This window comes from Dreissena polymorpha, chromosome 4 (assembly GCF_020536995.1).
Source record: "Dreissena polymorpha isolate Duluth1 chromosome 4, UMN_Dpol_1.0, whole genome shotgun sequence".
Lineage (NCBI taxonomy): Eukaryota > Metazoa > Mollusca > Bivalvia > Myida > Dreissenidae > Dreissena > Dreissena polymorpha.
In genome coordinates, this window is record NC_068358.1 from 2,823,157 (window position 1) to 2,837,013 (window position 13,857).

Here is a 13,857-nt window from a genome sequence, read left to right on the forward strand (position 1 = left end):
ATTGATTTTGAGGTCACAAGGTCAAAGGTCAAGGTCACGGTGACCCGAAATAGTAAAATGATTTTCGGATGATAACTCAAGAACGCTTTTGCCTAGGATCATGACACTTCATAGGTACATTGATCGTGTCCCGCAGATGACCCCTATTGATTTTCAGGTCACTAGGTCAAAGGTCAAGGTCACAGTGACAAAAATCGTATTCACACAATGGCTGCCACTACAACGGACAGCCCATATGGGAAGCATGCATGTTTTACAAACAGCCCTTGTTATTAATTTGTGTGTCTTAAATTCTGTTGATTTGTTTATGTTATGTGGTATCTTTGTTTAATAATGTTTGATTCAATATAAGTGCTATCTAACCTTTTTGCTGTGGAAATACCTGTTGTGATGATAAATTAAAACAACAGATTGGGTGCTGTTAATGTTTTGACTGCACTTGAAATTAATGGTTTATCGTTATAAATAAGAAATTCTGAAAAGTATCACAACCCTATGAACTTCCTTTTCTTGGCAATTTCCAGTATCTGAAAGATGTTACAATTCTGTCAGTTATAGAAATTAGCTGTTCAACCAAGAAAGCCCCAATATTTATGTTATTACTAAGACCAAGTAAATATTACAAGTCTTCCTATATGAAACCTTGAATCTGAAAAAGCCGGTTAAAATTTTTAAAGGCTAATTTAGATCACCACAATTTGTCTAAAATGAAAACAGATCACTGCCCTTAGTCTAAATGACACCCCTTCTATGGAATGTGTAAAAAAGGCAAACATGAGACAATACAGCAATTTTACCCCTACCTTAATAAGTGCGTACCATGTTTGAAAAAGCAATATAGTGACAATTAAACAATATAAAAAACACCAGGTACATTTTTATCGTTGATTATCTGCTCTGAACAAAATTCCATATTGCTTTATTAAATTTCAGAGTTTCATAGCAACCTTAAATTTACATAATGGCATCTGGTGGACGAAAAAATCCCAAAACATCTTCCTCTGAGCCTCGGCAAAAGAGCACTTGGACGAGGACAACAAGCATGTCGGACAAGGATGATAATGTCAGCTTGAACAGTTTCGCGAATGACCTGAGGCCAAATAACTGGGTAAGCTAGATCATATTTGTTATATTTTCATCTCATGTAGTGAACTTTTAACACTCAATAACTTTGCTATTTTTCTTTAAAGTTGTAAGTTCTGCTGTTGGGGAAATGTGTAATTAAGCACGTTTACATGTTTATATTAAAATACATTATTTGTAGACCTGATAAAAATATGCAAATACTCAAAATTGGACACAATTTAAAATGCATTACTGGTGCCGTAATTACTCTATGTTTTCGGACACTCTAAGTTTTCGGACACCCCTTTTTTTTAGCAAAAATAATTATTTTTCGTGACTCTTAATTTTCGGACACACGAGTTTTAGACCATAATTAATGTCTCTAAGTTTTCGGACAGTATATTTTACAGCGCTATTTTACCAAATTTCGGTCCTGTTTTTGATATCTAATGACACTTCGATCATGGCATTTTATAACCAGATTAACAGCATAAAAAATGGCAGGTGCATGCCTGAGGGCAACGGACCATTACATTTGCGTAATTGGGTAAATAACCTTGTAAACCGTTATTAAAAATGGTTTCGCCAGCCTGATAGCATAAGCGTTATGACAATTACCAGGGATAGTGCTAATTAACAGTTCAATTATCTACCGCAATGGTACTACCCCTTTTCAGTAAAATAACTGTGACAATTACTAAACGCTTCAAATTGTGACGCACCCTATTGCAAGTTTTACTAACAATGGAAGGTGTTAGACAACAACTATCGGAAATGAACAAACCAAGAATTCATAGTTTGCATTTCTATTGCGTTAATTACAGGTTCATACTAGCGAGTATCGGTACATCACATGCTCATCTTTGAACTCGTTGATCAAAGTACAACCTTGTAGTAACTTTCAAAATAAAAATACTGTCAAATAAATTTAGCATTTAAAATTATTTAAAATGCAGTGCAAACATATATAACTGTAATTTATACTATGCGTCATGGTATTTTACAAGCGCGTGCTATTACCGGTAGTTGTTAATACAATTGACGGTATTTTCGGGCACTTCAATTTTTGACTCTTAAGTTTTCAGACACCTGTATTTTATGGATATTATTCATATCTAAGTTTTCGGACACGAAAACAAATAATTATTTTTAAGTGTCCAAAAACGTAGAGTAATTACAGTAGTTTATTTTGTTAAATTTTATCCACAAGAATTTGATCCCAGTTCACGAACATGTGGAAGTTAGTTGAGTACAGACAGTCACATTTCCCAGAATAGTAGACTAGAACACATTTGTATTACCTATTTCTAATTACAGTTCCACAACTAACCCAGGGTTCTCACTCTCCTACAAGCTAATCACATTTTGATTTTTTCTCAGTAAATTACTGTACTCTTAGTTTTAACCTTAAATAAACAAAAAGACAAAGTGCAATTTATTTTGTAGAAAGCTTTTCAAATTTTGTATTGAAATTGGTAGATCGAGAGCCCTGTAACTTTTGCAGTGTAGTTGTTTTAGACTAACCAACCCCCCAATCTGTTCAGGATTTCTCTGACTGGCAGCCTTCTGGAGCCAAAGACCAGACCAAGCGGCGCAAAAAAGGCAACCCAGAATGGGAGAGAGAGCAGTCGCTCAGTATGGAGTCACCACCCCCTCCCGAACGGCAACATGGCACTCCTAGGACTTTCCCTCGCACCAAAATTACTCCCACTACCCCCACCTCACAAAGAATAGCTTTAGAAAATCTTAAGCAGCAAATGACTTTCAGTGACCAAGAAGATGTAAGAATAAACTCCCAGCCGCACTATTTATAACAAAGTATTGTTTTCCTCAAACTGCATATCTTTTTGCATATATTGAAATCACAAAATATTACTCAATAATTGGTCTTATTTAAATCCAATTTAAGAAAAATGTTTAGTTAAATTGATAGCAAATCACTGTTAACTGTGTGGATCAACATTTTGTTAAAGAATAAGAAATAATTGTTATGGTAGACAACTTTTAAAACTACACTGCAAAGCCGATATATCGCGGACCGTTATATCGCGCTGTCCAATATATCGCGCTTTGGCTATGGCTCCCAAAAATCCGACGATCATGATCACTTAATGACATGTTTATATCTGAGAATTCGCTAACTTAAGCAAAAAACCGGTTCTAGCTAGTATTAACACCCCATATTTCGCAGCTTACTTTGGCACGCAGTGAAGCGTAAAAAAACAGTCGATTAGTGACAATGTTGTTTACACAAGGCTGGGGTTGCTTTTAACATTTAGGAAATATCCAATTAGTGTCATTGCAAAGGTAATAATGTCAGTTTACTGGTATATAAATCGTTAAATATGGTACTGGTCATGAATTTCTTTGTCCTGATAAAAAGCGCGCGAAAATTGGCGTGGGTGTATGTATTTGTAAATAAAAATTTCGTAGCCTGTACAACATTGCGATAATTTAATTTCCGTTAAAAGTTTCGTAAATTTCAACAAAAGTACCGCGGTATCTCGCGAATTATGTGGCATTGACATTTCCTCTTAATAAAATATAATTCAAATACGCGGTACCGTTACACTAAGGGTAAATTCGAATCTATGCACAATGTATTTTATACGTTTTTTACGGCAAGAATTTTTCATTTTAGCTGATTCGCGAGGGATCGTACATGAAAATAAAAAACATAATTTACATTTTGGTTTAATGATAAATACACAGATACTTATGTAGTAGTAATGAAAACTTTTATTGTAGAATTGGTTTGCAATTATTACAATACAAATACCGGTATGTAGCATCGCTGTATATAAAATGAAAACATGGGGGAAATTTGACAAGTTAACCGCAATATAATTAAGTTAGACATTTCTCGAGTTATATCGCGCGCCGGATATATCGCGCTCGCGATCTTTGGACCCCACCAACCGCGATATATCGGCGTTTCAGTGTATAATTAAAGATAAGTTTTTTTAGGTAATTAGCATTTCATTATCTTTTCAGGGAGCCAGTAACGATGGTGAACAGGAGAGGAACAATGACCGCAACCTGCTAAGAAGACGAGAGAACGTTGCCAGTAACAACCGTGGTCAGGACCGTCTAGAGCCACCACGCTCACGTCCTGTCCCAAACCAGCGTGAAGACCGCAGCAACAGAAACAACAACAAGCAGAATCAGGGCAATGAAGCAAGGTCAGCACCACCATCAGCAGCGGCTGCAGGAGCTTCTGCTATTCAGTCCAAAAAGGTTAGATTAAAGTAATATTTGCTAGACTATTTTAGCAATAGGCCCCATAACCAAGAAATCTGGAGAAATGCATTTACAAATAATGGATCATGGCACAGTTTTTTGCTCAAAATTTTGTATCTCTTATGGGGTCCAGATTGATGTTGCAAACTTGTTTTATCTTTCACATACAGTGGCATATCTATGTACTTTTAAGCAACAACGAACTTGATACTTGGTTTACTTTAACAAGAGATAATGCTAACATTTTGGATGTGCTTGAAAAATATTTTCTCTATTATTGAAGCTTTTAAAGGGTAACAACTTGTCATTATTTAGACGACAAGTATTTAAAAAAAATATAAACAGTAACGTCACTAACCAAATTATTTATGCGTGTATTTCATAGCAGCAAATATTTTAGAAGAAAACTTTTTCACTGTAAATGAAAAGAACATTCAGAAAAATAAACATTTGCTCAGGTTTATGAATTATAATGTATAGAAATTTTACTTTCACTTTTGTTTATCGTCAATGTTCAGAAAAAAGTGTGTACATGCTTAATTCAATCTAAATTTAATTTACTTTTTGTGTTGTCGTTAAAAGTTAATAAGTGCATGATGGATACATATCGCATTACGTTTTTATGCATGTTTAATTTGATTACCCCTGTCCTGATTGGAAATCAATTGCTCTTACTCTTTAAATAGAAAAAAATATTTGCAAGAAAATGGCAAATGTTTGCTTTTATAAAATATTGTATCATGTTTATCGCCAATATTCGATTTATGGGGCTTCTAAATATTGAAATCATAAGATAGATAAGTGGAGAAATGTGTCTTCCACACTCTGCCTGAGATAGAATATCATGGTCATGGTCAATAAATTTATTTGATAATGAAGTGTGTTTTTGTTGTGGGTAATGTTTGTTTCATTTATTTTTAACCAGGCAAAAAACATGGATGTATGTGTATAATTGATTTTGTGCATGTATTAGTTATCATTGATTAAAAATAATGATTTTGCACATTTCATGATTATTGAAAGAACTTGTCTGTTAAATAAATATTGTCACTGTAAACTGAAACAACATGGTGTCTATTAAAAAAAAATATTTTTTGTTCATTTCATAAAGTAAACTTGTTGTTTGTACAAAAATAGTGTGTTTCTCTTTGCAGCCTGACAGTAGCCAGATTGTAGGAAGGCTGATGCAGATTAGAGAGTACATAAAACAAACTAATGCCATGATGGAGTCTTTGAAAAAATCAGGAGATCCGGTAAAATATGTTGTTATCTGTTATAATTATTGTATACCTTCATTATGTATGCATGTTAAAATATTTTTTTTTAAACAAGTTTTTTTCTTTTTTTAGAAAAAATCAAATTGTGTGTATAAGCATTATTTTGAAGACATACAGAGGATATTGTATCTCTAAGTTTGTGGTTCAGATTCTTATACATGGCATATTTATTGCATTATTTGATTTTTAACCAGGTTTTCAATGAAGTTGACAATCAAAGTTTTTAAGATGGGGTATGGCGGGCAGGTTGCAATATGTCATACAGATGGTTTCCTGTCGATAACTTAAGTTTGCATTGAAAACTTGATGAAACTTTGGAAATTACCAGATTGCATGTGAAGCTAGCATGGGATTCTATGTGGGACCAGTTGGGTGAAGATCAAGCTATTTTGCTTAATTGCTGGAGCTTTTATGTTGGTATTATTCTGAGATCATGAATGTTTGTAGCAGACCAAGCTATGAATTGCATTTAGGACTACATAAATGAAGGTAAAGGTCACTGTTAATTAAAAAAACAAAAACTGTTTTTCGCTTAACAACTTGAGGTTGGATGAAGTTATTGCGGTAAAATTTTGTAAATATGCAGACCTAGCTTGGGATTGCACAGATATGGAAATTAAATGTATGGCTGGAACCTTGCTATGTTTTTTAGCTTGGCTGTTTTCTGAGAAAACCCGAGGTATTGTCATAGCCAGCTCGTCGCGTCTACGTCGTGTCTTCCGCTTTCCGCCGTGCTTAAACCTTAACATTGCCTCTTTAATCAAAGTGCTTCCACCTACAACTTTGAAACTTCATATGTTGATGCACCTTGAGTTCTACATGCCACACCGAATTTGGGGTCAAAAGTCAAGGTCACTGTGACCTCTTAAAAAAAATATTCTGACAAGCTTTCTTTTATTTAAAACTGCACCCGTAGCCGAGCGTTGGCACCAGTTATGCGGTGCTCTTGTTGTAATTATATTATTGTGACGTATTCAGGATGACAGAAAGCGAAGCTGTGACTTGTCACAGTCCATTTCATTTTTGAAGGAGTTTGAGTCTGAATGTTTACAGTCTCTGTGGGTCATGTGGGTAGGTTCTGTTGCCTAATGTTGATCTTTAGTTTTCAGTTGTGCATGCCTTGTTTAATGATTAGCGTCATTCTTGTTGTCACGGTGTTTGTTCTTATACTGTTGAATGAATAAAAGCCCGTAAACATGCTTGCAAAGGCTATTCTCGTTGTTTAAAAGGGTTATTCACCAGTGCTGGTATTTACGAAGCTATACTGGGAAATCTTAATATATGTTCAATTTAAGCCAAATTGTTAGCTCAAATTTTCTTTGCAAAGTCCAATTTTTTTCTGTCTATAAAATTAGAAATTACAGATAATAAAATTGGCTTTATGAATTTAATTAAAAATGTTTATTGTACCTATTTTTGTAATAGCCAGAGATTTAATTAATATGAAAATAAGGAGTTTTCCCAAAGAGCTTCCTGCAAATACATGTAACTGCATCTCATTCAAATAAAAGAATGGTGCTTTGAAGATAATGAATTGTACAGATTTTAAGTCACTTCTTATGATACAGTTAGATGTTATATAGATATTAATGTGATCACTCTTTGAAGATGGTATGTATGATTTATTTTTTTCTGATAATTTATTGTACATCTAACATTTTTGTAATCTCCTTTTTACATAAATTCATTAGAGTGACTTCAGTTTGTTCAACAAGTTTCTTTTATAAAGTTTCTTGTTGCATTTGCACATTTGTTTGTGTTCTAGCCGGGTTACAGAGATGAAATGAATAGGTTGCAAAAACTTAGAGACCACTTGAAAGAACAGGAGAGTGGGTACACTGGTCTTCTACAAGCTATCTTGGTACGACATTTGAGCAGTACCGTAAATCCACGAATATAATACGCCCTCGTGCATAATACGCACCCCCGAGTTTGGTCAAAATTTATCGGTAAAAATTGAAAATCCGAGTAAAATACGCACTAAAAAAATCAGTTTCCGAAATCGGCCATTTCCGAAAAAATGTGTCAATATATTTTTGTGCTGTGAAAATAGCAAACCAATTTGGTGTTGTCAACTATCTGTTACCCAGGTATATTGATCGGGATGTGTTATAGTGCTGTTGTTATGACAGTTGCATAATAAATATCTCTGTCTATTGTTTATATTACCATTGATTGTTACCGATAACACTCGGGCCCCTTGCTGACATCCGGGTCAAGCAGTCATAATTACAAAAGAAAGAAGCAGAGACGCTGTTTTTTGTTTTCACATTTAATTCAATTTGACAATATTCGGGACGATAATAATTATAATAATAATAATAAAGTAATAAGAAGACAAAATGGTTACTTCCGTTTTTATAGTTGTCTAGATGAATTACTTTTTCTTTGTTCGAGTTACAAACTCGATACTTTAATATAACTTAAAATACAATTAAACCGCTGGTGTTTTTCATGATCTAGTAAATTAAAATACGCTGCTGTCATTAAGGCTAAGTTTGGGAGTAATAAAAACAAATTAATTAATTATCACCTTTCAATTTAATTCGGCAATCAGCAGACAGGTGTAATAGACTATTAGCATCATAAAACTAATTATTTAATTACCACTCTTTACTTCAGATATGGTAAATATGCGGTAGAAAGATAAATAGTGGTCAGCTAAGAAATAAATATTTACGGGTATTGGCAGTTTTTTTTTTCATTTGCTAATCTTTTTATACGACTTAGCGTCCAGTCGCTATTTTGTAAGCAGACAACCATATTAACTGTGTATTCAAAGTATACAGTGTCTGCGCATGGATGACCCAATATTATCCGATAGCTCCTCCCGTTCTCCCGTTTCATTCGACAACGTCATTTCATGTGTAAGCAAGCTCAAGTTTGATTGGCCAGCTACCATGCGCACTTCAATAACAATAATGTCAAGCGATGTCTCATAATCGGGTGCAGACCGGGTTTCGTTTACTGTTCGAATTGCAAACACTTTCATTAAAACAAAGAGACAAATATAGAAAACCAGTTACGATATAAATGGCGGATGTTTTCAATGAAATTTTACTAGATTTTCGCATTTTTACAAATAAGGTTTTTATTGAGCCAAATTCTCAATATTTTCGCAAATGACTCAAATGGCGAACGACAGCGCGAACCCTGTTGCACCCCTTTGATGTAATGGTGTAGTTCAAAATGGCTGCCGCGAAGCGAATAACAGCGATTAAGTTGAAAATTTGCACAGGAAAAATTTTGTTCTGCTTTTAACTCGTATATATGATACGCACCCCCTACTTGAAGAAAAAATCGGCAGGTAAAAAAGTGCGTATTATATTCGTAGATTTACGGTAATAATGTTTTGATTAGGTGTTCAAAACCAATGATTGACAGTGGCAATTTGTGTTTTTTGCCAAATATTTTTATGATCTAATAGTGGAAAATTTGAAGTATTGATTTTTAATTTAATAAGTGTTTAAACAGTAGTTTGCAAACTGAACATCTTGTTGGCTTTAAATTGCTATCATACAGTTATGGCAATAATTTGTTGTGTCTTGTTTCTTAAAACAACCTAAAAAATCGCAGAAATAATAAGTCAGATAAAAACAATTATAAGAGAGTCATTAATAGTGACGTATATGTTAACCTGAATTACAACTGCATTCACATACAACAGTCAGTGAAAGATGAGCCTGATGTGAATGATGCCAGTAGAGAGTTTACCCCCAACCCAGACATGGATGACACTACCTCAGTGGACCTGGATGTACAGTCAGAAATCTCGGATAGGGAGGTGAGAGTACTGTGTTGTCATGGTTGATGTCTGTGATCCCAGCACACGTTATTTCATTTCCATCTTGTGCTTGAAGTTGGCTGTTTTAAGATCCTTGTATTTACAAAAAAATAATAGTTGAACACTTCTGAAGTCGCACATTGCATAGTACAGACATGGCAAATGACCGTCACAATTTACAGGCTATACTGGCCTAAGAGGAGAAAAATTTACAGGACAATTAGAAATTCACAGGCCTCAATTATAACTGTTTTACCCAGTAGGGCATAGATGCATGGCAGAGTAAATTATAAAAGGAAATTAAGTTTGGAGAAAATATTTACCCTATTAATATACATACTTGAGTTTTGAGGATGTATTTAAATAAGATTTATACATTAAGTATGTTTACCTTTCAATAATTTTCATTTCACTTACATGCCAGTAAATTGCATAAAGTGACATTATAATAAAGCAGAATATGCTCCTGATTCTGATTATACACAGATCCACTAACATATAAATCTAACAATGTTTGTCTTTTTCTTTTTTGAACGATAATCTTGTGAGACTCATTTTTCTTCCAAAGAAACTGAAATATTTTTCAAAGACTCTTTCTGTGACATTCAATAAATAAATATCTCATAAAAAGGTGTTATTTGTATCTAAAACGTATTCTTAATGGTTGAATGACACATGTTTTTCATTAATCCATAATAATAATATGATGTCAGTCGTTACTCCGATTGTTATTTGTCATTTCCCTTTGCATCTTAATATCTTGAAATTATGTTTGCGACATTTGTGCAAAGCAACGTAAAATTGTGAATGTATTACTACTTTCGCGAATCAATAGTTAAGTCTGATGTTGTTCTTTGACAACTTGGCAAACTCTGTTGAAGTTTGGAATCATTCTGGGAATTTATCCATGCTGCAGTGTACTACTGATGAAATTTGACAAAAAATGTATTTTTTTTTTCCAAACATATCATGAGCTGGTAACCACTAAATAATGTTGTTGTTACGAAATAATGTTGTTGTTTAAACTGCCAGAGGGTTACTATCTTTTGAAGCAAAAAATAACGAACAGCTTGTCTGACAATCTTATTTCACTGGTGGCCTTTTGAAATATTCGTCAGCAATGGTGACTGGCTTTCGCCATGTCTGATAGTAAGAACATTTTGAGCCATGCAGTCTTCTACTTCTCAAATTGTTATGTTACAAAAATTGAGAACTTCAAGCACAAAATGGAAAAGCCCCTTATTAGTTGTCTAGAATTGTCATATGTTGTTTATTTTCTTGTTGACACAGAACCTTAAAGGAATATTTCTATACCCAAACAGAGTGGGAGGCATTGCACATTTCTGTCAATCTAATGGTCCAGAAGCTTGTGTTTTTAACTCCTCCTTTCAGGCTGAATCACCTTTAATGTGAGTAAATAAAGGAATATTGTATTCTGTGACGAGTTTTGTCAAAATTATGGCCCTTTATCTGTTTTTCATCTTTTGAATATACTGTTCTTAAATTTTGTGTTTTCAAATCTTTTTAAACTACTGATGGATCTCCCCAAACGTTCACAGTTGAATGACCTTAATTATTATATTTCTATAAAGACAAATGAATTTTCGCTGCATCAAGTTTGGCAGAATAATGACCCTTTTAGTTTTTTCCATAATAGATTATATAGTCCCAAAATTGTGTGTTCTCATCTCAACAATTATTAGATCCATTATGCTCAAGCTTTCAAAGCTGAATGACCAAAATGTGTATATGATCATTAACCCCCCGTTCACACAAAGACGCTGCTTAAACAACATTCAAAGCGTGGCAGAAAACGTGGCCTACCGTTACAAATCGCAAGAGAAACATAGTGGGGTTTTCATAAGCGCAGTATGATCGGCATAGAGTCTTCATGATCGAAGTGCTCTACGCTCTTGCCACGTTTTTTTTCAACATGCTCAAAACAAATGTAGCTTTATCGTGGCCAACAATATTCGGTGTATATATTTGGGGCCATCGTAGTACTGTCGAAATGAAGACCATAACTTACCAAATTGCTCGATTTAGACTCCGATCGGCCTCGATCCGCCCCGATCCAAACCTTTTTCATATCGCGGCTTGATCTGGATGATCAACGTAAAGTTGCAGCTCTGTGAGAACGGAGAGTAAGAAAGGATTAGGCTACAACCAGTTTTAACAGTACTATGGCCTTTTGACTTTTCGTCCACTGTAGAATGAACATTGGATTCGCCTGTGCCCTAACTTGTTTTGGGGGGCATCAGTGTCTGTGCAACATTTCTAATTTCCTACTTGAGCAATATATTTTAAGGCACTTTCACCATGTTATTTTGTTCTTCACTGTTGCTTTTGTCTTAAGTGTTTTACATTAATAATGGCGAGAACACGTTTTAATGTATTTGGTTGACTTGACAAGTTATGTATGGCAATAAATGATATCTTGCATTTATGGAACATAGAAAAGCTTTATCTGCCATTGACTAAAATGCCCAATGTTTACAAATAAGTACAAGGGGCAAATGAAGAAACTACATGAAATAAAAAGGTGATATTTTTGAGCCAATAAAGCGTTGCAAACACTCTGTGTCCTGTCATGCAAATTGGCAGTTTTGCTAAGAGGGCCTTGGAAGCAAGTTAGATTTAAAATTTATCAGTACAGGCCACACAGACTTGAGCTTATTTCAATCAGTGTGTGTCTTTCAAGGAGAGATCGGTAAGTGCCTCCTCTAGACCACGCATCGAGGACAAACTGGGCATCGCAACAGATAATGATGAAGAGGAGGAGGAGGTGGAGGAGGAAATAGTGGAGAATGGGGCTCCATCTGAGTCCTCCAATGACTCAAGTACCATGGATGACACTGTCATTGCCAATAGGGAACTTATCAACCAGGCTATGGGCTATACTTTAGGGGATGAAGAGGTAATGGTCTGTGATGGATTTGATAGTGCCTATTTTAAATACAGTTACCACATCTATCATTCTTGTTCATAGTTTATATATAGATATTTGATTTCTGTTCAAATTGAAGTTATATTCAATTAATCTGACAATACCATATTCTTATCATATTAAAAGATGTTTTTACAATGGCAGATATACAAATAGTTCAGTGTTCACAAACTTATTCAATTATGCATTCTATTTAATTTTCCAATATTCATTAAAGCTGAATATACATGTACTTTACTCTAATCACAATGGACATCTGTGTTCTTAGTCCCCATTGTGACAAATTTTATTTGAAACCAAGGCCACGGGTTGCTCATCAAATACATGTTGTGTCACTTTTTGGTTGGCTTTGTGAACTACAAACTTATGTTCATTTGGTTTTTGTATTGTCTGATGTTGTGATTTGTTCTTCAATGTTGTGTTACATATATGCATTTACATTTTGTGCAGTAACGGGAAATGAAACAAAACATTACATGTATGTGTTAATTTATTGAACTTGCATATGCCAAAAAAATAAGGTTTATTTTTGCCGTTAAATTTGTTTCATTTAGCTTGTTAAGTTTAAATTATTGTGTATGCTATTGGTTCATTACAATCATTAGGTTAATTCTTATTATCTTCGCCTGTGGTTCCATCTGGGACATAGGCCGCCAACCTGCTTCCTCCAGGCGTCTCGGTTCTGGGCGAGTCTCTCAAGCTGCCCCCATGTTTGGCCCATCTGCTTAGCATCTGCATCCAGGTCACGGCGCCAGGTGTTTCTAGGCCCCCTCTCTTCCTTTTCCCTTGGGGGTTCCATGTGAGGGATTGCCTTGTCGTATTGGATGCAGGCTTGCGAAGGGTGTGGCCTATCCACCTCCAACGTCTCTGAAGGATGTCTTCTTCAACTGGCTGCTGGTTTGTTCTTCTCCATAATTCTTCGTTGGAGATCTTGTCTGGCCAGCGGATCTTGAGGATCTTCCTGAGGCAGGTGTTGATGAAGACCTGTATTTTCTTTATGGTGGTGACAGTGGTTCTCCAGGTCTCTGCTCCATAGAGGAGTAGCGGCTTCACGATGGTATTGAAGAGCCTAATCTTGGTGGTGATGCCAATTACGCAGGATCCCCAGATGTTCTTCAGCTGATGGAAGGCTGTTCGTGCTTTACCGATGCGGGTCCTGACATCTGCATCCGTTCCTCTCTGGTTGTCCAGAATGCTGCCGAGATAGGTGAAGCTGTCCACCTCCAGCGCCTCGCCTTGGACTGTGATGGGTGTGTTGTTTGATGCGTTGGTCCTGAACACCTTGCTCTTCGCTTTGTTGATGGTGAGGCCCAGTCTCAGAAGACTCCAGAGGGACTCCTGGTCAACGCTGTCCAACGCCTTTTCATAGTCAATAAAGTTGACATACAACGGCGAATTCCACTCCAGGGATTGTTCCAGAATGATGTGCAGGGTTGCGATCTGATCCGTGAACGATCTCTCCTTTCCGAAGCCTGCTTGATAGTCACGGAGATGCGGGTCTACTGCGTCTTTCATTCGGTTCAGTAGGATGCGATTAAACACCT

General features: G+C 35.5%; 1 protein-coding gene across 8 annotated transcripts in view; it reads left to right on the forward strand.

The window, feature by feature from the left end:
• LOC127877960 (pericentriolar material 1 protein-like) overlaps nucleotides 1-13,857 on the forward strand; it is a 62,629-nt gene that overhangs the window by 3,429 nt on the left and 45,343 nt on the right. For 4 of the 8 annotated variants that reach the window (XM_052424285.1, XM_052424288.1, XM_052424287.1 and 1 more), the window contains exons 2-9: nucleotides 934-1,108; nucleotides 2,610-2,846; nucleotides 4,060-4,302; nucleotides 5,460-5,558; nucleotides 6,561-6,653; nucleotides 7,348-7,443; nucleotides 9,250-9,366; nucleotides 12,068-12,283. In XM_052424285.1, coding sequence (XP_052280245.1) covers nucleotides 962-1,108; nucleotides 2,610-2,846; nucleotides 4,060-4,302; nucleotides 5,460-5,558; nucleotides 6,561-6,653; nucleotides 7,348-7,443; nucleotides 9,250-9,366; nucleotides 12,068-12,283 — 1,248 coding nt within the window. In that variant the 5' untranslated portion in view covers nucleotides 934-961. The remainder of the gene's footprint in view (nucleotides 1-933; nucleotides 1,109-2,609; nucleotides 2,847-4,059; nucleotides 4,303-5,459; nucleotides 5,559-6,560; nucleotides 6,654-7,347; nucleotides 7,444-9,249; nucleotides 9,367-12,067; nucleotides 12,284-13,857) is intronic. The other 4 variants (XM_052424289.1, XM_052424291.1, XM_052424292.1 and 1 more) reach the window with 4 other exon arrangements.